General features: G+C 42.0%; 1 protein-coding gene across 3 annotated transcripts in view; it reads right to left on the bottom strand.

Moving 5' to 3' along the window:
- Positions 1 to 25,845, bottom strand: part of DIS3L2 (DIS3 like 3'-5' exoribonuclease 2) — a 288,983-nt gene that overhangs the window by 166,483 nt on the left and 96,655 nt on the right. For all 3 annotated transcript variants that reach the window (XM_030576508.1, XM_030576510.1, XM_030576511.1), the window contains 2 exons: positions 8,874 to 8,980; positions 7,511 to 7,758 (listed from right to left, as the gene is read on the bottom strand). In XM_030576508.1, the coding sequence (XP_030432368.1) occupies positions 7,511 to 7,758; positions 8,874 to 8,980 (355 nt within the window). The remainder of the gene's footprint in view (positions 1 to 7,510; positions 7,759 to 8,873; positions 8,981 to 25,845) is intronic.

Here is a 25,845-nt window from a genome sequence, read left to right as displayed (position 1 = left end):
ACGAATAAAGCAGCGATAAAAGATATTGGCCTTCATTGATTCAGTTTTATATCCAAGCTGTATCAAAGACACACACACACTTGGCATCCAGCCTGACTTCTCAACTTCAACATGTTTGTCTCAGTCTGATCCTTAATGTTATTTTAACGTAACTAAACAAGACATAATTTTCTTTCTTGCAGCAGCAACTATACAACATAGAAATTATCATCTAATGTCCTGTCTTTTGTAGTAGTACAGGGAGATTTGAACTTACAGGATTTACTTAGGGTGACCAGATAAGTGTGAAAAATCGGGACAGCAGAGGGGGAATAATAGGGTCCTATGTAAGACAAAGCCCCTAATATCAGGATGTTTGGTCACCCCAGGTTTAGGGGCTGCAAAGCGTGCTGTCACACAGGCAATTCAAGCCTAGGTCCTGGGTTTGACTCCTTGTTCCCTGCACTAAACCCTGTAAGAGGGAAGGAGGAAGTGTCTTGTTCTTCAAACAACCTCCTTCTGGCCAAGGAGGGATTAAAGAGGAGAGGAAAAACAGGGGAGGGGTGTTGGAAGTATAACCTTTTCCGCTTCCTCCAATGCCATCATGGCTCAGTACTTAATTTTCAAAGGAGCTGAACACCTGCTGCACCCACTGATTCCAGGGAAAGCTGCAAGGGTTCAGCACTTGTGGAAAACTCAGGCCTCTAGTGTCTACTCTGGTATGTTTTTCAAGTCACAAGAAACCACCTTTTCATGTCATGCCTTTCTGCTCAGGTTCTGTAGCCCATGCCCTCGTGCGTAGTTTACTGAAATTAGATTATGATCCGTAAGGATCACATGGAATTTTGAATACTTAGGGGTTTGATACAGGACTCATAACCTTAACAGTAACTGACATGTGATGTACTATCTTCCAGGCAACATTTCTCAAGCACCCTGAAATAAAAAGTTCACAGCTGATTTTAATTGGGGCCATATTGCAGTCACACAGACAGGATGACTTGCATCAGAGCAAAATCCAACAGATCAAGGTTAACACATATAGGATAATAGAAAGCCTTGGAGCGAAAACCACGCTGTAATTCACTCCAGGGGCTGCATTGCCTTCAGGAACAGCAAGAATAGCTCAAGAGGCTTATAAATGACAGAGTCAGCTTCAGCCAAACATTGACTGCACAACTCTTTGGTACTCGCAGCAAAGCTGGACCTCCAGACATTTAAAAAAATCTCAAGGTCAACATTTTTTAACTGTTAATGACTTAACATTTCCTTTCTGTGTCATCAATGGTTGGGCATTACAGCTCTCCAGAGAGCTCTCTAATACCCTTCCATTGACGTTAGGGACAGGGGTAATATCCTGTCATGGAAAACAGTGAAAGGGAATCTGTTGCATTTGACTGTTTTGGGGAGAGGGCAGCAAAATGTCAGCACGTCCAAAAAGTATTTCTCCAAAACATCCGTGTTTACAAGCAGTCTCAGTCAGATTTGAAAAGGCGCAAATGATGGTGAATCACTTCCACTTGCCTTTAAGAACCATATTTAATCCTGATCTAGAAAAGAATATCATTCATAACAATCTTACGTCCTGGGATCCTTTCAGGTAAAATAAAGGGCTTTACAAACTGATATACAAATACACTCAAGAGATTGCTGTTTGCATTTCTGAAATGCAGCAACAATTTAACGGTGTGCTGCAAGGAACTTCACAACAGTTAGGAAAGAGAATGGAAGAATGACACACTCGGCTGAAACTGCAGTAGAAATTTAGGCAGGAAGATTGTAATTATTCATCTTAGAGTTACTGGCCAGCACCCCTCACACTTGGCCACAGCATAAAGGGGGCCCTCAACCAAATCATAAGCACCACTTCCAGCAGCATCTAGAAGGTCTTTGGATATCGCCTTTCAAAAATATAGACCTCCCTTGCTTGAAAGTCTGAGAAGATCAAAACGTTTTGACTACATGCTGCAGGGCTCAGTCGCTGAACACTGAATTGTGTCATGAAAGAGAGGTGATTCAAGGTATGATTTTTTAGTGATCACTTGAAGTCAATCTTGTATTGTTGAGTAGTGTTCCACACAACCCTTAGAAGGTGCTTTGGTTTAATGGGCTTGGCAATATTGGCTCAAATGACATCACCTGCCATCCATATGTAACTTTTCTTCCTTAACCAGCTGGCTACTAAAAAAAAACTCAAATCAAAACTCTCCATTTTTTACTTATTCGTCCTGACAAAGTAAAGGCATCCCACCTGTCCTACCACAGACTGGCATCTCTCTGGTCTCTCAGCCTAAATTGAGGAAAGGGGTGAAGGGCTGAAATGATGGTCTGTGTGCACAGATCTTTCTCTATTACTCTCCTGAATCACAGGGACCAAAACTAAAGGACTTGGCCAGTACAGGACAGACTATTTCAAAAGCTTTGGTTTGTCCACTTCAGATGACTCTGGGGAGACTGTTCAGACTATTGCATGGATCTATGGACTCCAGTACTCAATTACCATAACACATGGCCACATCTTGGGTTTTGCTGTTATTGGAGACATTTTGGAACCTGGCCATAGCCTTAGTTTATTGAACTTCTCCCATGGTTGGAAATTCCTATGACCCTCTACTTGGGGCCATGTCTACACTACCACTTATATCGGGGAAAAAGTATGTTGCTCAGAGGAGTGAAAAAAAACACCGCTCTGAGTGACATAAGTGGTAATGTGCACAGCGCTATGTCGGCGGGAGAGCTTCTCCCACTCACGTAGCTACTGCCACTCGTAGTGGTAGTTTCATTCTGTTGAAGGGAGCGCTCTCGCCTGTCAGCATAGAGCGGCTACACGAGCCATCTCACAGTGGTGCAGCTGCATCAGTACAGCCGTGCTGCTGTAGGCTCATTACTGTAGACATGGCCTGAGCCTCCTCTGCTCTGACACTCTAAATTGTGACATCATCAGTCTGCTTAATCCTGCATAAATAGGAAGAATGAACAGGCAAACACGGATGCTTTTCATCTTGTTGCGGGCACTGGGCTCCCTATGGCAATCTGGTCTTTTCCCTTCAATCTAAATACGTTTGGATTTGAAAGAAATAAAAAAGATTCCAGGAACTCAAAACACTACGCTGGCTTTGGAAGCAACTACAAGAAGTGAAAGGGCAGACTGCAAGGTTACATTTTATTTTAAATTCCATGACAACTATTGTCACTTGGAGAGACCAACATTTAAGACCTTGAATTATACAGAGAATATCCTGGGACCGACATGGTCACAACACCACTGCATAACTGAATTACACAGTCATCTGGGCCCATGTCTCTTTGTGTCTAAAAGCTAACGTAGATGAAGCCACTGCTTTAACATTTTACTTTGCTATTGTTTAATAGACTCACCCAGCACCATACTGGGGCTGGGAGATAGGAGTTCACTCGGCCAGTCTTAAAGGAACAGACAGCAGCAGTGAGAAAGTGACAGGTCACAGACCGTGGCGAAGGTTCATTACTAACATTACAGGTACTGGCTTGGATCACAAGGACACAAGTACCCTAGAATATACCTGTATCTGACACTTGTCTCTCATCTGTCTGGAAAGGGAAAGGTTGGCTTAGAGGCTGGTTTGTTTTAACCACTGCTTGACGTGGAGAAAATTTAATGCCATTTCACTCCAGTAATATCACTCCAAATACTACTCTATGGGAAAGGTGTGTACCAGAGCAGAGCTGTGGGTATCCCTGTGCATCCCATGGACATCACCATCTCCATATGTATCTGTATCCATTTTATCATAGTCTCTCCTTCCTTTTTTTTTTTTTCCCTCTCTCTCTCCACCTGTTCCAAACAAAACAAAAACTACACGCTTCCAGCATGACAATGCGGCCTTCTTCAGAGGAGACAGAATCTCACCTTTGACCACCAGGTGGCACTCAAGAGTCACAAAAATGAACCCCCTCCCCAAACTTTCACCTCCAGGATGCTGCCAGGTTTTCCCCACAATGTGTAACAACAAATCTCAAGGTGGCATTTGAACTTGGAATGTTGAGCAGCAGCTCACAATGTCCTCTGCCAAGTCCCCTAGCTCACCCATCATTTTATGGGTCCAATGACACACACAGTCACCATGAAGAAAGAGAACATTTTGGGAACCTTGATGTTGCTCGTGAAGGATGGTGCATTTCAGAAATATCTCAGCTATACCTCAGCTATACTTCCCAACATGTAGTGGCCATTTTTTTTTTTAAAGTTCATTTGGGGATAAATGCGGGATGAGCTAAAGGAGAGTGTTGTACCGATGGGAGTTTGGCAACACCTACAGAAAGTTACTTGTATATTCCACGGGAGGAGAAAGAGATTTGCAGACCCACTAAGACTGTTTTCCTGTCAGGCAGGTGTGGTGCAGAAGGTAGAGACGAGACCTACTGGTTCCTCTTCAGTCTAGGTCCCTTCTAACATAGACCCTTAGTCATCCTTATCAGACCTTCTTACAAGGCTCTCTATAATTGTTAATCGAGGTGACTTGGGGGCACTTACAGATAAAAACATGAATCTTTTGATCACAATCTACAATAGGTAAAACAAATTCTGTTCACCCACTGCAATTCTCATGTTCTGTCATTGAGCACAGTACTGTGCCAGCCTCCACACACAAGCATAATGTTATAGATTAATTGAGCAAGAACTGAATTCAAGATGGACACATTTGGCTAGTGATATTATTGTTTGCTTGATTCTGCAAGACCTCTGCCATTACTCTCTGTAGAGAGTCCACGAGATGATCACATCCAATGGACTAATATTCCTTTTTCTTTATAAGAATTAAGGTCAAAACATCACTCTGGATCCAGTTTTAGCCAAAAAGGAAAAACAAGTGAATACCATATTTCTCGCCCCCTTCTATTCTCTCAATAATGATTTTTAAATATTGTCCATTTATGAAGTGATCTTCATTCAAAGATCTCAAAATTTTTTACAGAAAGATGGCTCCCCCCATGTTACTGACAGCAAAACAGACACAAGAGAGAGAAAGTGCTATTTCTTGAGCCAACAGAGCACAGGCTGGAGTTGAGAACAAATCATAGGCTCTTAATTTTATTCTCTGGCTTAACAGGTACACTGGGAAAGTATACAAAGCCAAGTACATGATGAGTTGTTGTCACCTGCTAACCACGAAGACCCATTCAAACCAAAAATAACACCTCAGCCCCCTCCATGGTCCCTCTCCATTAATTTGGCAGGGTTATGCAGCCACATTTAGAAAAGGCCAGAAAACTACCAGCCTCTTTGGGGGCCTCTCACAGGTTTCATTCTATTTCAGTGTTTAAACAAATGTATTTTGTTAAAGTTGAAATCATCAATCATCAAGATTTTACATGACCAGCTCCCCAGGGCTCTTACTGAAGTCATAGTGGAGTCACAGAGGAAACCACTATATACCAAGACAATCATGGAATGTTTCTTCAGTTTGGTTTCCTGACAACACCCTTTACATCTTGGAAACTACTGAAGTAGCCAAATCAGGATGCACAATACTGCACATCAAAAGGACAGATAAGAGAAGCACTGATCGCCCAGTGAAAGAAAACATTAACGGAGCCTCAAGAATTCCCCCTGCACTGCTGGACAGAGCATCCTTCACGATAACAAGAAGCAGGAATAAAATGAAGATGCAGACTGAAATCTTCTGATGAAAAGGGTGGGGGAGAAAAGGAACATATAGCACAGAAAGCCAGCTAGCATAATGATTAAGCCAGTCAGTTTCTCTGCTTAGCTACACCTAGTTCCACAGCTCAGAATGCAAGCTCCTTGAGATAGATAACCTGTATTATATAGATTCATAGACTCTAGGACTGGAAAGGACCTCGAGAGGTCATCAAGTCCAGTCCCCTGCCCTCATGGTAGGACCAAATACTGTCTAGACCATCCCTGATAGACTTTTATCTAACCTACTCTTAAATATCTCCAGAGATGGAGATTCCACAACCTCCCTAGGCAATTGATTCCAGTGTTTAACTACCCTGACACTTAGGAACTTTTTCCTAATGTCCAACCTAAATCTCCCTTGCTGCAGTTTAAGCCCATTGCTTCTTGTTCTATCATTAGAGGCTAAGGTGAACAAGTTTTCTCCCTCCTCCTCATGACACCCTTTTAGATACCTGAAAACTGCTATCATGTCCCGTCTCAGTCTTCTCTTTTCCAAACTAAATAAACCCAATTCTTTCAGCCTTCGTTCATAGGTCATGTTCTCAAGACCTTTAATCATTCTTGTTGCTCTTCTCTGGGCCCTCTCCAATTTCTCCACGTCTTTCTTGAAATGTGGTGCCCAAAACTGGACACAATACTCCAGTTGAGGCCTAACCAGCGCAGAGTAGAGTGGAAGAATGACTTCTCATGTCTTGTTTACAGCACACCTGTAAATGCATCCCAGAATCCCATTTGCTTTTTTTGCAACAGTATCACACTGTTGACTCATATTTAGCTTGTGGTCCACTATGACCCCTAGATCTCTTTCTGCCATACTCCTTCCTAGATAGTCTCTTCCCATTCTGTATGTGTGAAACTGATTGTTCCTTCCTAACTGGAACACTTTGCATTTGTCTTTATTAAACTTCATCCGGTTTACCTCAGACCATTTCTCCAATTTGTCCAGATCATTTTGAATTTTGACCCTGTCCTCCAAAGCAGTTGAAATCCCTCCCAGTTTGGTATCATCTGCAAACTTAATGAGCGTACTTTCTATGCCAACATCTAAGTCATTGATGAAGATATTGAACAGAGCCGGTCCCAAAACAGACCCCTGCAGAACTCCACTTGTTATACCTTTCCAGCAGGATTGGGAGCCATTAATAACTACTCTCTGAGTACGGTTATCCAGCCAGTTATGCACCCACCTTATAGTAGCCCCATCTAAATTGTATTTGCCTAGTTTATCGATAAGGATATCATGCGAGACCGTAGCAAATGCCTTACTAAAGTCTAGGTATACCACATCCACCGCTTCTCCCTTATCCACAAGGCTCGTTATCCTATCAAAGAAAGCTATCAGATTAGTTTGACACGATTTGTTCTTTACAAATCCATGCTGGCTATTCCCTATCACCTTACCACCTTCCAAGTGTTTGCAGATGATTTCTTTAATTATTTGCTCCATTATCTTCTCTCGCACAGAAGTTAAACTAACTGGTCTGTAGTTTCCTGGGTTGTTTTTATTTCCCTTTTTATAGATGGGCACTATATTTGCCCTTTTCCAGTCTTTTGGAATCTCTCCCGTCTCCCATGACTTTGCCCTGTGAGGACCCTAGCACATTGCAGAGATTAGTTATTTATCTGGCAGCACCAGAGGAAGCCAAAAGTTTATATAGCCAAGAGCCATAATGTTTAACCAGCATGCAGTTATCCTGAGACATGGCAGGGGGCCACTCTGTAGAATACTAGCAGCAAGATATTTGTCTTGCGTCTCTAAAGTGCTTGTAGCACATAACCAACTAAAGTCAAATTAGGGGTCCAGAAGAGAAACCTCTTTTTTCTCCAGATCTGCTAGTAGCCACATACCCTATTGCAAAGTTGCTGTCTTCCCTCCAATCCACAATTCGACAGATGAAGAGCGTACTGGAGTAGTCCTCAGGCCTGCTCACGAAGTCCGGAGGGCAGTCTGCCAAAGACACATAGGCTCTAGGCACTCGGTGGTCCATGGGTGAGAACATGGCACACTTCTTGAAGAGTTCACTGCTCTTGTCTGCCAGCAGTTTGATGAAGCCTGTAGTTGCTCTGGAATGCTTCTTCTCCAAGATACAGACCACCTAGAACAATCATAGGATTTCGACGTTATCACTGTCAGAGAAACTTTCATTTCCTGTTAACAGAATACTGGTGAAAGGAAAGCACAGAGGTATAGCAGAAAATCTTGGAAATTCCCTGGGCCCCCCCCCCTTTTATTTAAACAGTGCCCATTTACAAAGTGATTTCTTGAGCCGAACAAAGCTTGCCATCTTGCTCACGGCAATGGTGGAACTATGTGTCTGTCAAAGCATTCACTCTTTAAGGCACTTTTTTAAATTATCGAACAAAACCAGACGAGAAGCGGCAGTACATTAGTGCACAAGTCACTTCTGTAAAATCTTCCACTTGTATACTCACCAGTCCAAAACCAATGCCTCTCTGGATCCAGTGCTAACTACGGGAGAGGAAAGGGCCCACTGTGGGGAGTTTGGCAGAAATTTTTTCCCTGTGCTTCTCCAGAGTTAGGGCTTTATACGAAATGGCTTAGATAATAATAATAAATTGCATCCCATTAAATGTCACTTTCCACAAATGCATTCATCCAGGGTATATCACTGGATACAAGCAGAAATATTATCGCTAATTGTCTGGGTTTATTCAGAGCAATCCTTTTAGAAGGGCTGAAGATTCACCTCCTAGTGAAATCTGGACTGTAGGAATCACCATACTGGCTGAGATCGGAGGACAATCTAGTCCAGTAGCCAGAACCAGATGTTTCTGACAACCCTGCAGTAGGCGTGGGATAACTTGACCTTACATAGATCTCATCCTGTCTATTAATAGTTAGACAGCACCTTAAACATGAAGTTTAATATCCCTTCCAAAACTGCTATCATTAATTATGAGAACTCTCACTATTCTTGGCATCCATATAAATGTCCAATCCCTTTTTGAATGTTGCTAAGTCATTTTGTATAATAAACCAATTCATTTTAAACCAGGGTAACTGGCAAAAATGGCACAGTACTCAAGCTTTTATCAGATTGTGAAGAAAATATTCCTACACAGGGGAATTCAATTCAATGAACACTAGCAGAAGACTGCAGGGAGGCCAAAGGCAGGGCTATTTCAGAGCATAATGCTGTTCAAGCCCTTCTGACATGAAAGACAGATTGTTATTCCGATGAGATGTTACCTTTGCTGTCCTTTGAAGAAACTTCTCCTGAAGAAGCCTTGGATTGTTTACCTTGGAGACATCATCTTGCTTCGCACCTCGTGCGCAACCACTCTCTGCATCCCTCTCTATATGAAACACAGAAAGAGAGAGGTTACTTCAGTAAGTCTTCCATCATCAATTTGCTTTAGTCTTTTGCTGTCAATTCTAATCCAAACTTCAAGGACAAGTTTTAATTGAAGGGAACAAATTTGACTGAATGTCAAAATACCGCAGCAATAAATGTCATATATTATTTCTCCAGGCCACAATGAAGAACCGATATATGTTCAGTTATTGTGCACATCTGCAAAACAAAGTCAAAATAAACCCACATTTTACAAGTACATCTATATCAGCCATAATAACCAAAATAGTGGAAAATACATTCTATTTATTAAACTTAAAAAAAAAAAACTGCTTGAATTTCCTGGCTTTTCTTAGTTGGTGTCATTAACTTAACATTATATAAATAGTCCTTTAAGTACTTACATTCATTTAACATTTAATTTCCTTTGAAAAACCGTATGCAGAGTTATAAAATACAGATTTATCCTAAAAGAATGAGGAGTACTTGTGGCACCTTACAGACTAACAAATTTATTTGGGCATAGGCTTTCGTAGGCTAAAAAGAAATTGAAGCCACATCTCACTAGCTAACACTCTTCAGCCACAGCCATGGGGTATTAAAAATCCTTGAGAAAAGTAATCACTTCACTTCATATGACCAATAGCCACTTACTATTTTTTCCTGTTAATTTCCTTCACCAGATACCAGGAATCTTTAAGCCAACTGCCAACCAAATTTTAGTTTTGAGTTTCACAACATGCAAGTATCCATCACAGGTAAGAGGCACATGTTAGTGCATCTGGTATTTACAAACTGCTAATGCAATCTTTAATTTGGTAAACACAACCTTTATTGTATAACTAGGGGAGGAGAAACTCCTCATTTTTCCCCTGGTGTTGAAACTCCCATCTACCTATGACATGTTCATTTAACATAGGATCCGGATTGTCCTGGAGAATATTGTTTTCCAGAAAGGACCAGCCCACTAGCTGCGAGTTTAAGGGAAAGTAACTGTCATTGGTCTTTTCTTAAAAGGAACAAGAGAAAGATACAAAGTAATACATGATTGAAGAATGTGTTCCGCAGGATGCCAAAAATGCTCATATGTAGACTAGAAAGGCTCCAGGACAGAGTTTTTAAAGCAGAGATACAGGCCCACACAAGACGCCCATCTGTCCAACTAGGCTCCCACCAATGGAGCTGGTGACACGATGGATGAATGGTGAGCCGTCTCAGACTGGGAAAGGCTGCAGCTGCCAGGAGTACAGAGAAGTCAGTCAGCTCCACGTGAGTGAAATCTGCCTCAGAACTCAGAGCTAATGTGGAACACAGGGGACTGCCCTTATGTTTACAGACAGTTCTGTAGGTAGCTGCTGTGCACTGCCATCCAAAGGGTACATTCACAGATTGGCAAACTTCCATACATGGAACATTTTGCCGTTAGGTGAGAGCATACTAGCAGTCACTTGGCAGCAACTGCTATCCCCATATTGATGCACTCATTTTCATAACTTTTCCCTCAAAACTGCCTTTTGGGATGAAGTTCTTCAGACTTATGCTCTGCCCAATGGTGAATTTTTAAGAAGAGTTTGAGCAAAGAGGAATTTTTATGAAGAGTTTGTGAAAGGAAGAAGGGGAAAGGGGTAAAAAAAAAAAATCCCTCTCCTTTTTAAAAATGTACCCCCTTTTCCTCCCAGATCATCAGACCTTAAATTGACCCATCAATAGTATTCTGTGAAGGGTAAATCACAATGGATGTCATGTTGACAAACAAGTTTGAAAAAACTGCTTGGATAATAAACTATTTTAAAATAGGAGAATACTGTGGTGTTGCCTTATATATTAATAATGTACACGCTTGGACTGCGGTGGAGATGGACATAGGAGACAGAAGTGTTGAGAGTCTCTGGGTTAGGCTAAAAGGGGTAAAAAAAAAACCAAGGGTGATGTCGTGGTAGGAGTCTACTACAGGCCACCTACCCAGGTAGAAGAGGTGGATGAGGCTTTTTTTAAACAACTAACAAAATCATCCAAAGCCCAAGATTTGGTGGTGATATATGTTGGGAAAATAACATAGCAGGGCATGGACTATCCAGTAAGTTCTTGGACTGCATTGCAGACAACTTTTTATTTCAGAAGGTTGAAAAAGCTACTGGGAGGGAAGCTGTTCTAGATTTGATTTGAACAAATAGAGAAGAACTCATTGAGAATTTGAAAGTGGAAGGTAGCTTGGGTGAAAGCGATCATGAAATCATAGAGTTCACAATTCGAAGGAAGGGTAGAAGGGAGTACACCAAAACAGAGAAAATGGATTTCAGGAAGGCGGATTTTGGTAAGCTCAGAGAGCTGAGAGGTAAGGTCCCATGGGAATCAAGATTGAGGGGAAAAACAACTGAGGAGAGTTGGCTATTTTTCAAAGAGACACTATTAAGGGCACAAAAGCAAGCTATTCCGCTGGGTAGGAAAGATAGAAAATGTGGCCAAAGACCAGCTTGGCTTAACCATGAGCTCTTGCATGATCTAAAAAATAAAAAGGAGTCTCACAAAAAATGGAAAACTAGGACAAATTACAAAGGATGAATATAGTCAAACAACACAGGAATGCAGGGGCAAGATTAGAAAGGCAAAGGCACAAAATGAGCTCAAACTAGCTACAAGAATAAAGGGAAACAAGAAGACTTTTTATCAATGCATTAGAAGCAAGAGGAAGACCAAGGACAGGGTAGGCCCACTGCTCAGTGAGGAGGAAGAAACAGTAACAAGAAACTTGGAAATGGCAGAGATGCTCAATGACTTCTTTGTTTCAGTCTTCACTGAGAAGTCTGAAGGAATGCCTAACATAGTGAATGCTAATGGGAAGGCAGTAGGTTTGGAAGATAAAATAAAAAAAGAACAAGTTAAAAATCACTTAGAAAAGTTAGATGCCTGCAAGTCACCAGGGCCTGATGAAATGCATCCTAGAATACTCAAGGAGCTAATAGAGCAGGTATCTGAGCCTCTAGCTATTATCTTTGGAAAATCATGGGAGACAGGAGACATTCCAGAAGACTGGAAAAGGGCAAATATAGTGCTCATCTATAAAAATGGAAATAAAAACAACCCAGGGCTACTATAAGGTGGGTGCATAACTGGCTGGATAACCATACTCTGAGAGTAATTATTAATGGTTCCCAATCCTGCTGGAAAGGCATAACGAGTGGGGTTCCGCAGGGGTCTGTTTTGGGACCGGCTCTGTTCAATATCTTCATCAATGACTTAGATGTTGGCATAGAAAGTATGCTTATTAAGTTTGCAGATGATATCAAACTGGGAGGGATTTCAACTGCTTTGGAGGATAGAATCATAATTCAAAATGATCTGGACAAATTGGAGAAATGGTCTGAGGTAAACAGGATGAAGTTTAATAAAGACAAATGCAAAATGCTCCACTTAGGAAGGAACAATCAGTTTCACACATGCAGAATGGGAAGAGACTGTCTAGGAAGGAGTAGGGCAGAAAGGGATCTAGGGGTTATAGTGGACCACAAGCTAAATATGAGTCAACAGTGTGATGTTCTTGCAAAGAAGCAAACATGATTCTGGGATGCATTAACAGGTGTGTTGTGAACAAGATACAAGAAGTCTACTCTGCGCTGGTTAGGCCTCAGATAGAATACTGTGTTCCGTTCTGGACACTGCATTTCAAGAAAGATGTGGAGAAATTGGAGAGGGTCCAGAGAAGATTAAAGGTCTAGAGAACATGACCTAAGAAGGAAGGCTGAAAGAATTGGGTTTGTTTAGTTTGGAAAGGAGAAGAATGAGAGGGGACATGATAGCAGTTTTCAGGTATCTAAAAGGGTGTCATGAGGAGGAGGGAGAAAACTTGTTCATCTTAGCTTCTAAGGATAGATCAAGAAAGCAATGGGCTTAAACTGCAGCAAGGGAGATTTAGGTTGGACATTAGGAAAAAGTTCCTAACTGTCAGGGTGGTTAAACACTGGAATAAACTGCCTAGGGAGGTTGCAGAATCTCCATCTCTAGGATGGTCTAGACAGTATTTGGTCCTGCCATGAGTTCAGGGGACTGGACTTGATGACCTCTCGAGGTCCCTTCCAGCCCTACAATCTATGAATCTATACCTGAAAGGCATACTTGCTAGTGGGGATGATGCTTCTCAAACAGGAGATGGCATGAGATGGGAACATGGTGCCCTGGGGCTCTTGGATAAAATGAGCAAAAGATGCAGACTTTTCTAAGTGAACCTCCTAGCAGGAGCTGGCCAATGTGAGGCAGAAGGCGGCTGCTGCCAAAGGATCACACCAAATGGACTAAAGGACAACAGTGACAAAGACACATGCACAAAGGTGTCCCATGGAGATGGCCAAAGTGGCAAACCTCTAGCCACTTTGGATGATGTAGTATTATCCTCTGAGGCAGAGTGGATGTCACAGATCTAAAATCCACCTGGCTGAGTTGTCAGATCCCAGGCTTCTGCACTAAAAAGATTCCTTTGTGGCTGAAGGAGACACGCAATGAGAGGGCTAGAACTGCCAAGATCCAAGGAGGACCTGGCACAGAGGTTCTGCTGTAGGCAGCTTTGACAGACATGTGAACTGGCATTCGGTCTGTTCTAACAGCCCCTTTCAGCTCCATTGGCACCAGGCGGTGTTCATTTGGCCCTACTGGGAAATGTTGTTCTAAAGGGACCAGAGTTTGGAGCAGAGGTGAGCACCCCCACACATGGGGGAACTAGAGGCCATTCTCAAAGGAGAGAAAAGATCTGAAAGAAGGTGGCTTTTGCACAAAGGGGCGGGGGTGGGAAGAAGCTCTTTGCCTTATGGCAAACCAAAACTGAATTATTCTGACCCATTTACTGTAGTGATTATCCAATGGCCAGTCAATATTTCCACCCTCTGAAATGTCATGTTTTCTGAGAAAGATTTACTATGTTAGCTTGGGCAATACTTCATAAGCTTATCTTACAGTGAAAACACACTTCAGCAGCAAGAACCCAGTCTAATTCTGTTATAATCCCCTTGTTTTCCTTTCAGCAATTATCTGACAAACCAAAATGGTAATAGCTTTACTTAAACAATTAGGCACTTACTGCACCTCTCAAATTAGTTATGTTATTACCAGCAAATTAGATTCAGCACTTGTGGCATTCGCATCCTTCTCTAAAAGATCTGTTTGAACAGTTCTCATATGTAGTCAGATGTATCTGGCAACCATTCATGGTCTCACTTATTAAAAACAACCCCCTCAAAATGTCCTCGTACAATCAGATTATCATGACACTCACAGGTGCCCAAAGCGGCTCTACAGCCATCAGACTAAAATTCTTATTAGTGGTGACAGATCCAAAATTACTTTCTCCAGGTACGCGCTGGTCACAATGGAAAACTGCAATTCCTTCCAGAAGGAATGCAGTTAAAGATGCAATATCCACTTGCAAATGAAAATATATCAGAGTTTCAAATCTCAAAAATACCTGACTGGAAAAAAAAATTCTCCCTCACGGGATGGAAAGAAGAAACAATTACTGAATGCTTACTACTTCAGCTATAAAAATCTTAAAGAAAACGACCTAGCCCATTCCACGTGGACTTGACTTTCTCGATTGTAGCCACTGCTGGGATCTATCCAGTTCCAGACACAGAACCTGGACTTCAGATCCAGGTGCTCCCATACGATACAGATTGGTTGGTACATTTGACTTAAGAGCAGGAAACGTTTGCTGTTTGCTAATGAAGTAATAGACTTCTCACTTCTCTGGTGTTTGTTTAATTGGGCAGCTTTAGCTACTTGATGTTTCTGTACCAGAACGAACAGGAGCACTCCTGTTCTTTTTGCAGATACAGACTAACACGGCTGCTACTCTGAAACCTGTACCAGAACATCAGCAAAGTGACTTCAACAAGAATAAATCGGTTCTTAGTAGATTTAATCTCAAAGATGGTGCACCACTCTCAATAAGGAAGTGTTTTTCAAAGCTTTGTCTATACCAATATAAAGAGACATGTACCGTAATTAAGAAAATTCCATAAAAACTACACAAATATGTAGAGAATGGCAATTATGCACTTCGATAACACAAACTGGAACAAAGATTCATTTTTAATGGACAATCAAAAGGAGCAGCAGCATGATTTAATACTTAATATAGGGGACTAAAAGGTGGGATATTTGGATTCTGTAACCAGCATTCCTATGGCCTTCTGTGTGATACTGGAAACATCAAGTAACCCACGACATGCACTTCTATACAGCAGCGTGGATAAGGCAATTTCAATCATCAATTTTAATCAGCTTCTCCATTTGTACTTCAGTTATTTTCTAAAGAAAGGTGCATTCTCACTGGTAGATATGACCATTGAAACATGTTAACTTACAACTGAATAGAGATTTGGTACATCTTTTTGGTACCTAGAAGGGTGTACTATATACATTTATTTAAGCAATTATCTCTTCATATTTTCAGATTCTTATTAACTGTGGATTTTAAGTATGTTAGAAAATGGTGAATGATATATTATTTATTCACTAGATAGTTAACTTTTTGCTCATGATTTGTGTCACACTTCATTAGGCTGGTAATTGGAATTTAATTAAACACACAAAATAGCATATATAAAAATGGTTTTTATTAAGCAAAACAAGCCTTTAAATACAGTACACACCTGTTGTGCCAGATGTATAAAGCTTGACCTCCAAAGTTAGATGTTTTTCCCCTGATTCTTTCTTTACATAGAAAAGCAGCCTTCAAGTCAAAGTTTTTGATAGGCTCATGGATTCAGCATATTTATGTTTTATTTAAATATTTTAAGAGACTATAATAAGTTCAGGCCTTAACAGATTTTGCATTGAATTCAGATTTCATTTTAAACAGGTTTATTTTTAAAAAGAAAAAAAAACAATGTAACCAAAATTTAAAAATCAGATTTACTTTTTTTTAAATCAATTTTCTTGATTCCCTGCCCCTCCCCCCCCCGAAAAAAATCTGTTTTTATTCACCCTGCTATACAGTGCAACACAAGGAACAAATTGCTCATCATATCTTGATTTTGGGGGTACTAATGAAGATTTTTAAAAGGTGCATACACACGGCCCACTACCACAAAAAAAAAAAAAAACTTTAAATGGCCACATGCCTTCTGCAAGGCAGAACTCGATCCACACCCCTAGAGCCACAGGTTCTCTGAAATACATGTGCAAATCCTGCTAGAGTGAATGGGAGAAGTATACACATCTGAGAACACCACTTGACCTTTCCCGCTATGGTGGTGAAAGTCCAATGCTACGCTGAACGAGTCAGATGGTACTGCTCTAGACTAGATTTTATTCTACTTTTCAATAAGCCACAAAAAAGTCCTACTTCGGAAAGCAACACACAAGAAAAAGCATCTGAGTTAAGCACTAGCCACATGCTTTGTATTCCATCTGTACAATATAAGATTATTTCTGAATTAAGGAGCATATTTAGCTCACTCTGACTGGACTTTCCAGTTAGCAGTTTTGAAATTTTTAATAATGGCTATAGCACAGTGTCCTACATTAGATTAATGGTCACTGTGTGAACATGTCCCCTTCTCCATGCATGCAATGTACTGAGATAGCTCTGTGTATTTAAATAGCAGGGCAGTTTTAAGCCAGACAGTATTCCCAAGGCATTTCATAATAGCTATTGTATACACTTTAAAAGCATCAGCAACTTCCTTCATGGTGTTTCCTTTAAGTTTACACTTGAGCAATCTCACCCTGCGATAACCATTCATTGCTAATTCCTGAATGTGCTACACCCACATGGCCAACAGTACCAAAAACGTGTGAAGTTAGAAACTCGCAGGGTTAGAAAGAAGACTTTTGAAGATCCAGAGGCAAGTACTTTATAGACAGCAGGGACATATCAATCAATACCCAATATCTACAAAAAGGCAGAGCAAAAAGCAATGGCAAAAGGTGTATACTACAGGTTTCCTTCCAAGTACAGGTCTGATAGGCGGTGACATCTACTGTGGAGACAGACAAAGGTTTAGATTTTCAAAACCACGTATGGGATTTCAATTTAAATGAATGGGAGTCATGACTAAATCCCCTGCTCTGCTTTCAAAGTCTCAGCCAGAATGAGTATGGCTACTTACCCTCTGTCCATGGCTAGGAGAAAGTTGTGCACCAGGCCTCGCTCTATGCTATATTCCTGCCTAAAGCCTGACGGAGAAGGTTCTAGGATACTGGCAGAGGTCATGTGTAGTGAAGACAGCTCTTTGCTCACTCAGAAATGGAAGAGGAGACAGCTTGCACCAATTCACTAGACTAGCTGTGTCCAGAGTATTTTCCTGAGTACGTGTCAAACAATTGTGTGTTTTAAAGTGGACAGAATTCTAACCTCTTATGAGAGACTGGCAATCTCTGACCTCGATTCACAGAGAAACTCTCCCTGACTGCGTTGGGAACTGTGTACATATGGATAGATGGTAATATATAACCCTTTACCAATGGATTTTGTTTGGGGATGGGGGAAACAAAGGGGGGGGCACTAGAAAAACCAAAGCTCAAGATGATGAGAAAGCTTAGTTTAGCTTCAGATTGTCCTACAGAGCATTTCACTAGGAACCTCACATTGCTCTACATGGAACATTACACTGTGGACAAAGACTGAACTCAATGTCAAAATGCGTGGCTAGGTATCTCTGTGGACAGGGATAAAAGAACCAGGGTGCCTCTAGGTCATCAGTTTCAGTCTAGGTCCATAGTGATCAAAACCGTTACAGTCGAAATGCTGTTTGGTGATCTGTGTAAGATGAGCTCAGAGGATTTCAGTCTAACTCTTTATGGACAGAAGTCCACATCGCAAAGCCGCCATAGCTGGGCCATCTGATGGCAGTCTTAGCAGAGCAGCAAATCCCTGAATTGGCTCTGAGACTGCACTACCTTTTGACAGCCCCTAAAGCTGATCAGTCCAAAACAGGGTCAGGACTCCCACAGTGCTACTGGCAATAATGGAGGACTTCATTCTCCTGAGCTATCAGTGTTGCACCTCTCATGAACACCAGATTCATAAAATTAAGAAATCATTTAGGAAATGTTTTCATAATTGTGTTTCATTAAATATTTAACATGCTTGTTTCATTTCCTTTTTTAGGGATGTATATTATCTTTCTTAAAGTGCTTGTGCCATTCCCCCCCCCCCCCCAAGAAGAAATGATTTTGCTATTAAATGAAAAGTACAGTATTTGATTAGGTTAGCTGAATAAATTTTTATTTGATTCATCTAGGAAAATTGTTGTTAACGATAACCAGATTCTGCTACCTCCCATGCCTACCATCCATTGTGAAAATCAAGCCTTTTAGCCTGCACAGCCAGGACTCGTGACCCAAGGGAAAAGCACAGATTAATTAGGCTCTTCAGTAACATATGGTAATATGTGAATCTATCTAATTCCAGTTACCTAACTGCATGAGTACTTTTTTGCCTCGCATAAGAGGTCATTGTGGGGTCATGAAGAGTGATGTGGGAAGAACAGAATAAGAAGTTACCTGTCTCAAGCACCACAACATTGATTTCTATTGCAGACCTCACTTATGCAATCAAAAGTTTAAAACTACTTAACACTGGAGACTAAATAAGGTTTGACTGATGGAACTCGAAAAACCCACTCATCCAAAACTAACAGGAAGATTTTGCATGATGGGTGCCGTTAACTTTGGAAAGAGCTAAGCTCTATAAAAATAACCCATTATAAGGACTAGAAACTTAACCTTCCAAACATGAGACTAGGGTAAACCAACACAGTGCTGTGTTGAGACTGCAGACAAACAACTCCAGTTTACCTGCAGCTGCTCATGGCTTTTCCAGGGTGCAGCAGAATGAAAACCGACCTGCGAGTCTGGTCAGTTTTACCCCTCCTAATGGAAAGCCTGTGAGTGACAGTGAATGCCAGGGAGCCAGCTGCAGCAGGGTCAGTCTGCAATGCAATGGTCACAGCTGATCCTGACAGGAGCTGCCTGACTGACTGCATTCCTGACTGGTGGAGAGGCCCAGCTAGCTACTACTTGACTCAGCAGCAGCCAGAGGTCGCCGGCTGCTCAATGCATTCCAAGCCTGCAACTGCATTTGATCCTGCTTCCTGTGCCTGCTCCTGCCCCAGCCCAGCCTGCTCTTATACCCGGCTTCAGTTCCTGCCCTTATCAATCCTTGACACCCCTGGCTCTGACCTTTGGTTCCACTTCCCAACCACATCTCCAGCACAACCAGAAGCTCTGGCATTCAGCTTCTGATCCCTGGCTCTGACCTCCGATTCCACTTCCTTGCCACATCTCCAGCTCACCTATGGGCCCCAGCTTTTGGCTTCTGTTCCCTATCTTTGACCATCAGTTCTGCTCTCCACTATGCCCCTGGGAATCCTGTGATCCTGATTATTGACTCCAGTGTGATTCCCGTTCTAATCTCCAGGCCTGGCCACCCCCATGAGTCTGACCATTAGGCCCCACCGCCCTTGTCCCAGTCATGATCCTGACAGTGAAACTGTCAGGAATAAGATATATCACTCTGTTGCAGCCTGGAAAAACTATGAGCAGCAGCAGAGGTAGGAACCTCAGCTGTTCGCTGGAGACACCCCAAAAACTGGAGGCTGCAGAAGAAGTGATTAATGGAGACTCCTTATGACCACTTGAGCCAACCAGGAGCATCTGGGTAGGAAGGGAGAACAGAGAATTATTCCTTCCAGCAGCCAAGGGGGTTGGAGAGCTTCAAATTGACCACACGCCTATTAGCAGATGGAGTGTCCCAGAGCAGAGTCCATGAGCAGCATCTTGTTTCAACTCCCATTACTCTCTCCTTTTCCCAGCGGTCTGATCTCGGAGTTGGGGGAGAGAAGTGGTGGCATTTGTTTGCAGAAGATCTACTCATCAGAAAACCAGTGCCAGACACCACTCTCTGCAGTTTTCTTTGCTACATATTTAGGAGATTTTTGAAGGCACTAAGGGCTGTTAGATACCCACCTGCCTTCTGTGCCTTTGAAAATATCCCTTTTAAAAAAATAGCGTCTTGATAGCTTAAATTCTGGAGTACAAATACGGTTTTCTCCCTAGCTACTAGGACTCTGATCAGTTTTTGAAGCTCTGATTATGCAGATCAACAATCATCAATATGGCACAATTGAGAAAAAAAATATTCTCTCCTTTAGTATTTAACATGTGGATATGTAGCATATACATAGTCTTCCACATCAGTTTTTCCTGATTTTTCACAGATAAATTACCTGGGATTTTTTATTAAAGGAGTTCTGTTTTTACTAATGTACACCTGTATATCAATCCACTCAGTATTTTTTCGGGTACTTATTTTTGTTAAACACTAAAGCTTTACACAACTGTGCCCTGCAACTCTGATATTGAAGCAGTTCCCCCATGTAAAACACAGAACTCACACACACAGTGGAGGTCAGAAAAATCAAACAACATTAATATCGCGCTATGTTTGGCTCACAGGAAGACGTTGCCCACCTATGTCTTTATGTCTGTTTAACGTGGCGCTGAATTTAAACAAATCAGTCCTCCACAGACAGATATATAATGCCCCCTATCCATCTGGATACCTCCTCTACTGCCAGTCTCCTTGTGGGTTTGGATGGATGAGTCGGTTTTTCTGGATCCCCACATATCCAGTCCTGTCCTTTCCATGGCTGGCTCCAGACTACCCCCAAAATGGGTACCCCATCCCAACTTCCAGGGCTCCCAAGAGAAGGCATCTTACTCCCTACTGGTCAGGCTAACTCCTCTTCCCAGGCTTTCCCTTATCAATCATTTCACTCTGCCCCTTTCTCACTCTGCAGGCATACCTGCAACCCTTCCCCAAACCAACAGGGCCCTTCTTGCTCTAAACAGTCTCTCTCCCCCTCTTGGTTGCCCAGCAGACTCTGAGTCTGTCCTTGGCTCCCCCTTCCTACCAGGAACAGCATGCCTCTCCCTGAACTACCAGCACACAGAGCCCCAGAAACCTAGACAAGTTCCTTGGGGATTACAGATGGGTAAGGTAAAAAGGTAAACATGGGGCAAAAACGCAAATCGATGCCTGACTACCAACAAGAAAACACGTGCTTAGAAATTTTCAAGAGGAGTCAGGACGGGAGCGAAGAGGATGCATTGCACTTGCAGGTACTGCAGCACTGGGGTCAGTGCTCCCGCTGACAGAACAAAGGAGCTTGTCAAAAGCAAGCAACACAAGAAGCTAAAAGAAGAAAATGAGCTTTGGGACAGTCAATATCAGGAGCTTTTCACCAGGGTTTAATGAAAGGGAGGACACAGCACGATTGTATCAATGAATTTTTGTGCATGCTCTTTGTTTTGCTGGAAAACCACCGCTAATAGCAGAAGGGCCTATTGGTGACTTTGTGCGACAATCCAGTCCAGCTGGAAAACCCTTCCTAATGCAGACAACCTCACTCGTAAGTATCTGAAAGAAAGATGATGCTTTAGTATCTAAACTGATGGAACGAATTGATGGAAATGTGGAGTCTAGGTCTGATTTTTGATGAGTCTCCTGATGTTTTGGAGCCTCTGATTCTTGGCCTTTTGTTTTTGTTTTTTGATTTCAAGGCAAATAAACCCACCATGTGACATTCATCCTCTCTGCTGACGCAGCAAGAACTAACATGTTTGAGATGTATCAACTAATCTGGGAAAATGTGGCCACAACTAACACAGATTCTGCTTCCTAAATCTGCATGGGAGATTAAACTCAATCAGAAACCGGAGCTGCTCCATATTACTTGTCCTGCTCATCCGATTAACGTTGCACTGTCAGCAGCTACAGAAGAAATGAAATCTTGCGTCTCTGGTTTCGTGGCCATTTTCAAGCATGCGAACAAGCTGAAGGCTTTGTTTTACACAATGCAAGACGAGTGCAGATCCAGACGCCACAATCTGAACCCCAAAGTGTTTGGTGCTGAAGATTCTTTTTGGAATGTCATCCAGGTGGTTGCACCCCTTCCTCAAGGTGAATTTTGCAGCAGATTATGACCTTATGCCAAAGGGTTTCAATCATTTGCCACTAAAGACGAAATTTCAAATCCGAAACGGGAAATTACTACTGACATGAACGTGCCTAGCCCTGACAATGTGAAACTGGATGCACTGGTTTTTTGGAACAGTCATCAAGACACACTTCCCAACTTCAGCGAAGTGTCATGGCGAGCTTTGAGGGCACCCCCTGGATCTATTGACGCAGAGCACAGATTTTCAAACCTGGACTACCTCCAAGGCAGCAAGAGGCTCAACGTGAATTTGAAGATACTTTGAAGAAAATTATGCAAAAGGATTTCTGAAAAAACTGCTAGTTCAGCGAGAGACAAAATATCCCTTTGCACATTTAAAAAGGAGTTTCAAAAACACTGTAGTAAAATGTGTATATTACAGAAGTTTTTTTGTTTTTCTTTCCCCCCACCTTTTTTAATCAAATAAAAACTGAAATCGAGGCACATTACATATACAATCAACACTACAAAGATCAATGGGAAAGTGGGTCCCAAGTATTCCAGAACAGTGGCCTGCGGATGGTAACAACAGTTGACAATTTGGCCCCAGACAATTTGATGGGATCATTACAAGCCTTACTGGAGTTATTAAGGTCTTTACTGACTACATTTGACTTAAAAGAAGGGGGTTGTCTTACCAGCTGTCCTAACCGTTTTATGCTGATATTGAATATTTAGGTGGAGAGGTGTGAGCTCACCCTGCTCCAGCTACCTGCAAACTAAGGCCATTACAGCTCTTACCCAGGTCCACTTTCATAGAATATCAGGGTTGGAAGGGACCTGAGGATGTCTCTAGTCCAACCGCCTGCTCAAAGCAGGACCAATCCCCAGATAGATTTTTGCCCCAGATCCCTAAATTACCACCTCAAGGACTGAACTCACAACCCTGGGTTTAGTAGGCCAATGCTCAAACCACTGATCAATTCACGGCATCATATTTAACTAGATCTTTCATTACATGTTTAGCTGAGTTAGCGCAATTAACTTGCAGAGTAAATCCTCAAATACAGCGGAACGATTTTTTGTCAGACTTAAGGCAGAGAACAAGCCCTAAAAGTTTGTGCTTATGAATTTAGTTTCAGAAAAGTTCGAGCAAGTGGAAAGAAGGGGTTAGAAGGAACCTATTAAATATCCCTAACTATAGTCACTGCCACCGATATTATTTTATTGAGTCACATGTTTGTGAGCTATCCATGTGGACCTGAGATATCCAGTGTATGTGATCAGCATACAGTGAAACCTCTTAGGAGTAGAGCTCAAGAACCCACAATAGATTTGTTGGACAAGGATGGGTTTTGGCAAGGTGACAGTACTTTACTAGCTTTTATGAGAGTGGGTGCCATTCTCACAGTACAAACTGCTACTATTTGCACTGCTGCTGTTTCCTTATCAGCAAGTCTGAAGAACTGCTTTAGTATTTGATAAGACTGGCTCAAATTCATGTGAAATTCAGATTACAGAGGAGCATAAGTGAGGATGTAACACTGTAAAAGAAATACCGTGTACAGAACATTTCACGCTTTTCTTGGTTTGGGGCAGATCTGCAAGGTTTCACTGAATGCAAACACTTATACTAAAAACAAAGTGTGAATTTTTTTTTATTGCAACATTAACTGGTGGAGATGCTGCAATCTTGTAAACAGCTTTATACCAAGAGGAAGGTGAATGAAGAGAAAAAAGTTAGGCTATCTGAGCTCCCAAAATTGAACAGTGGGAAATCCTCTAACAACACTCATGGATTGCATCATATTACCCTTTTATACATGTAGTTGGGAGATGGGAACACAGCAATCAAGAGTCCTTTTTACACCTGTACCCTCTCTGATATGTGGATTCTACAAGTTACCTAAGCAGAGCAGAGAAGCCATCCAAGCCCCAGTGGACTAACCTAACCTGCCCAAGTGACCCTTTCTTAGTACAATGTCCTGAGTCTGAGACCCACTTTGCCTCTCAATTATATGGGTTTGTCCTTTAACCTGCTCAGCAAATGCCATGAAGAGTCTAGTATATACCTGAATGGCTGGGTCCTAGCCAAATAAAATATGCCCTCATGACATCCAGCGTGTGACGTTTCATTTAACCCAGAGTGGAATGTGATTTAGGGAAGAAAACCAGGAAGTGAACAGACTGATGTGGAACTCAGAAGCCACCATACTCAGAAACTTCACATTAGGGTGACTCTATCCTCATGAATGACTGTTGGCGACAGGAGGAATATGAGGTCTGCCATGGAGGCCTGGATCTCCCCTGTCCCTCTACCTGACATGATGGCTACCAAAAAGGCTGCCTTGATTGACAGGTGGTAAAGAAAACAGGTAGCCAGTGGCTCAAAGGGGAAAACCATTAATCCAGTTAAAACAAAGTTAAGGTTCCAGGAAGGAGTGGATTGCCTGACTGGTAAGAAAACATGTGAGCCCTGTGAGCAATCTCAACACCATGCGGTGGAAGAAACCGGTGTAGCCTAATACACGAGGACGACATGCAGATATATCTGCCACGTGTACTCGTGCTGAGCTAAGGGAGAGAAATGACTGTTTTAGGGAAAGAAAATGATCCAGAGAAGGGTGACCGAACTGCAAGTGTTTGCTTGGATCTCTGCCTTACAGGATTGTGACAGCTGATCCTTTAAAGGAGCAATTAAGAAGTAGATCTATTTAAAATCTATCTATCTGTGTACTGGAGACCATGGACAGTGAAGCCACCAATAAGTGATATTTTGCAGACTGCACAAGTTATTGATCCTTTGTTCTCACCACCACTCAATATACTCTGTGTACAATAGGTTTCTAATCTTGTTCACTACAGCACTTATGTCTAAATTAAACTGTTTCTGATCAGCTTTACCAGGCAGTGAAGTCAATCATGCAGCTTGGTTTATTCTAGTCTATATGTGTTCTGATGCTGTGCTCATCACTGTAGTATCTGAGTCCCTACCAGTAGGGCATTAAGCAACATGATTAACATCTGTCGCATGTGATTTGCACTCTCATCCTCTTCTTCCCAGAACAAGAACTGTGAGTGAAGTTAAATTGGGTGGGGATTCTGTTTTCCGGGAGATGGATTTTGGGGTTTGTTTATAATATAGGTTTGTCTGTTTCTAGATGTTCTCATTTTACCAGTGCTTGACTTGATGGCATTTTTCCTTAGCATGAATCCTTGAGACTTTGCTGTATAAATACGCCCATCAGAAGCTTCCGTTCAAGTATTGTACTGCTCAGTTATGTACCATTTATTCCAGTCTTGCCACTGCTCAGAAAGGGTGATATTTATCTCTGTGCAGAGGCCCCTGCAAAGGTCGTGAGTGCCTGAGTCCTCACAATTGGGCTAAAGTATGTTATGCATAGGCGTTGTCAGCCCTTATGCACAGCACTGAGTTTCACTCTTATACATTCCCTTCTCCTATTTGCGCCTTTCTCTGCTGTTGCTGCAAAAGTAATTTGTTTCAAGGGGAAGGGATTTTATACAGGGAATAGCCAAGATACAAAGCTTAGTATAAAAGATCTGTATTATGTGGATGAAACGACACCATGAACACCCGCATTTTTTCAAAGGAAGTCTAGTTACACTGTACATAATGAGGGACATCTGAACTGGGTAAGGGTCCAATCCTCCAAACACATGTGCATAAATCCTTTACTCAGGTGAGTAGACCCCCACTGAGTCCAATGGAACTACCTGCATGAATGAAGTTACTCATGTTGGGAGGATCATGATCCAAGCTGGTGGTACTATTATCTGAGGCCAAATTCCGCCTTCAAAATGTGAATGTGGGGTTCTTTTTAAAAATGATTTGGGCTGCACGTGCACAGTATGAGGGCAGAGTTTGTCCCAGCAAGTCAGCATTGACATGTCATGTTCCTTGCTTCAACAC

The sequence above is a fragment of the Gopherus evgoodei genome, chromosome 9 (assembly GCF_007399415.2).
Source record: "Gopherus evgoodei ecotype Sinaloan lineage chromosome 9, rGopEvg1_v1.p, whole genome shotgun sequence".
NCBI lineage: Eukaryota > Metazoa > Chordata > Testudines > Testudinidae > Gopherus > Gopherus evgoodei.
The sequence above is the reverse complement of the archived record's forward strand: the minus strand, read 5'-3'. Positions and strand labels throughout refer to the sequence as shown.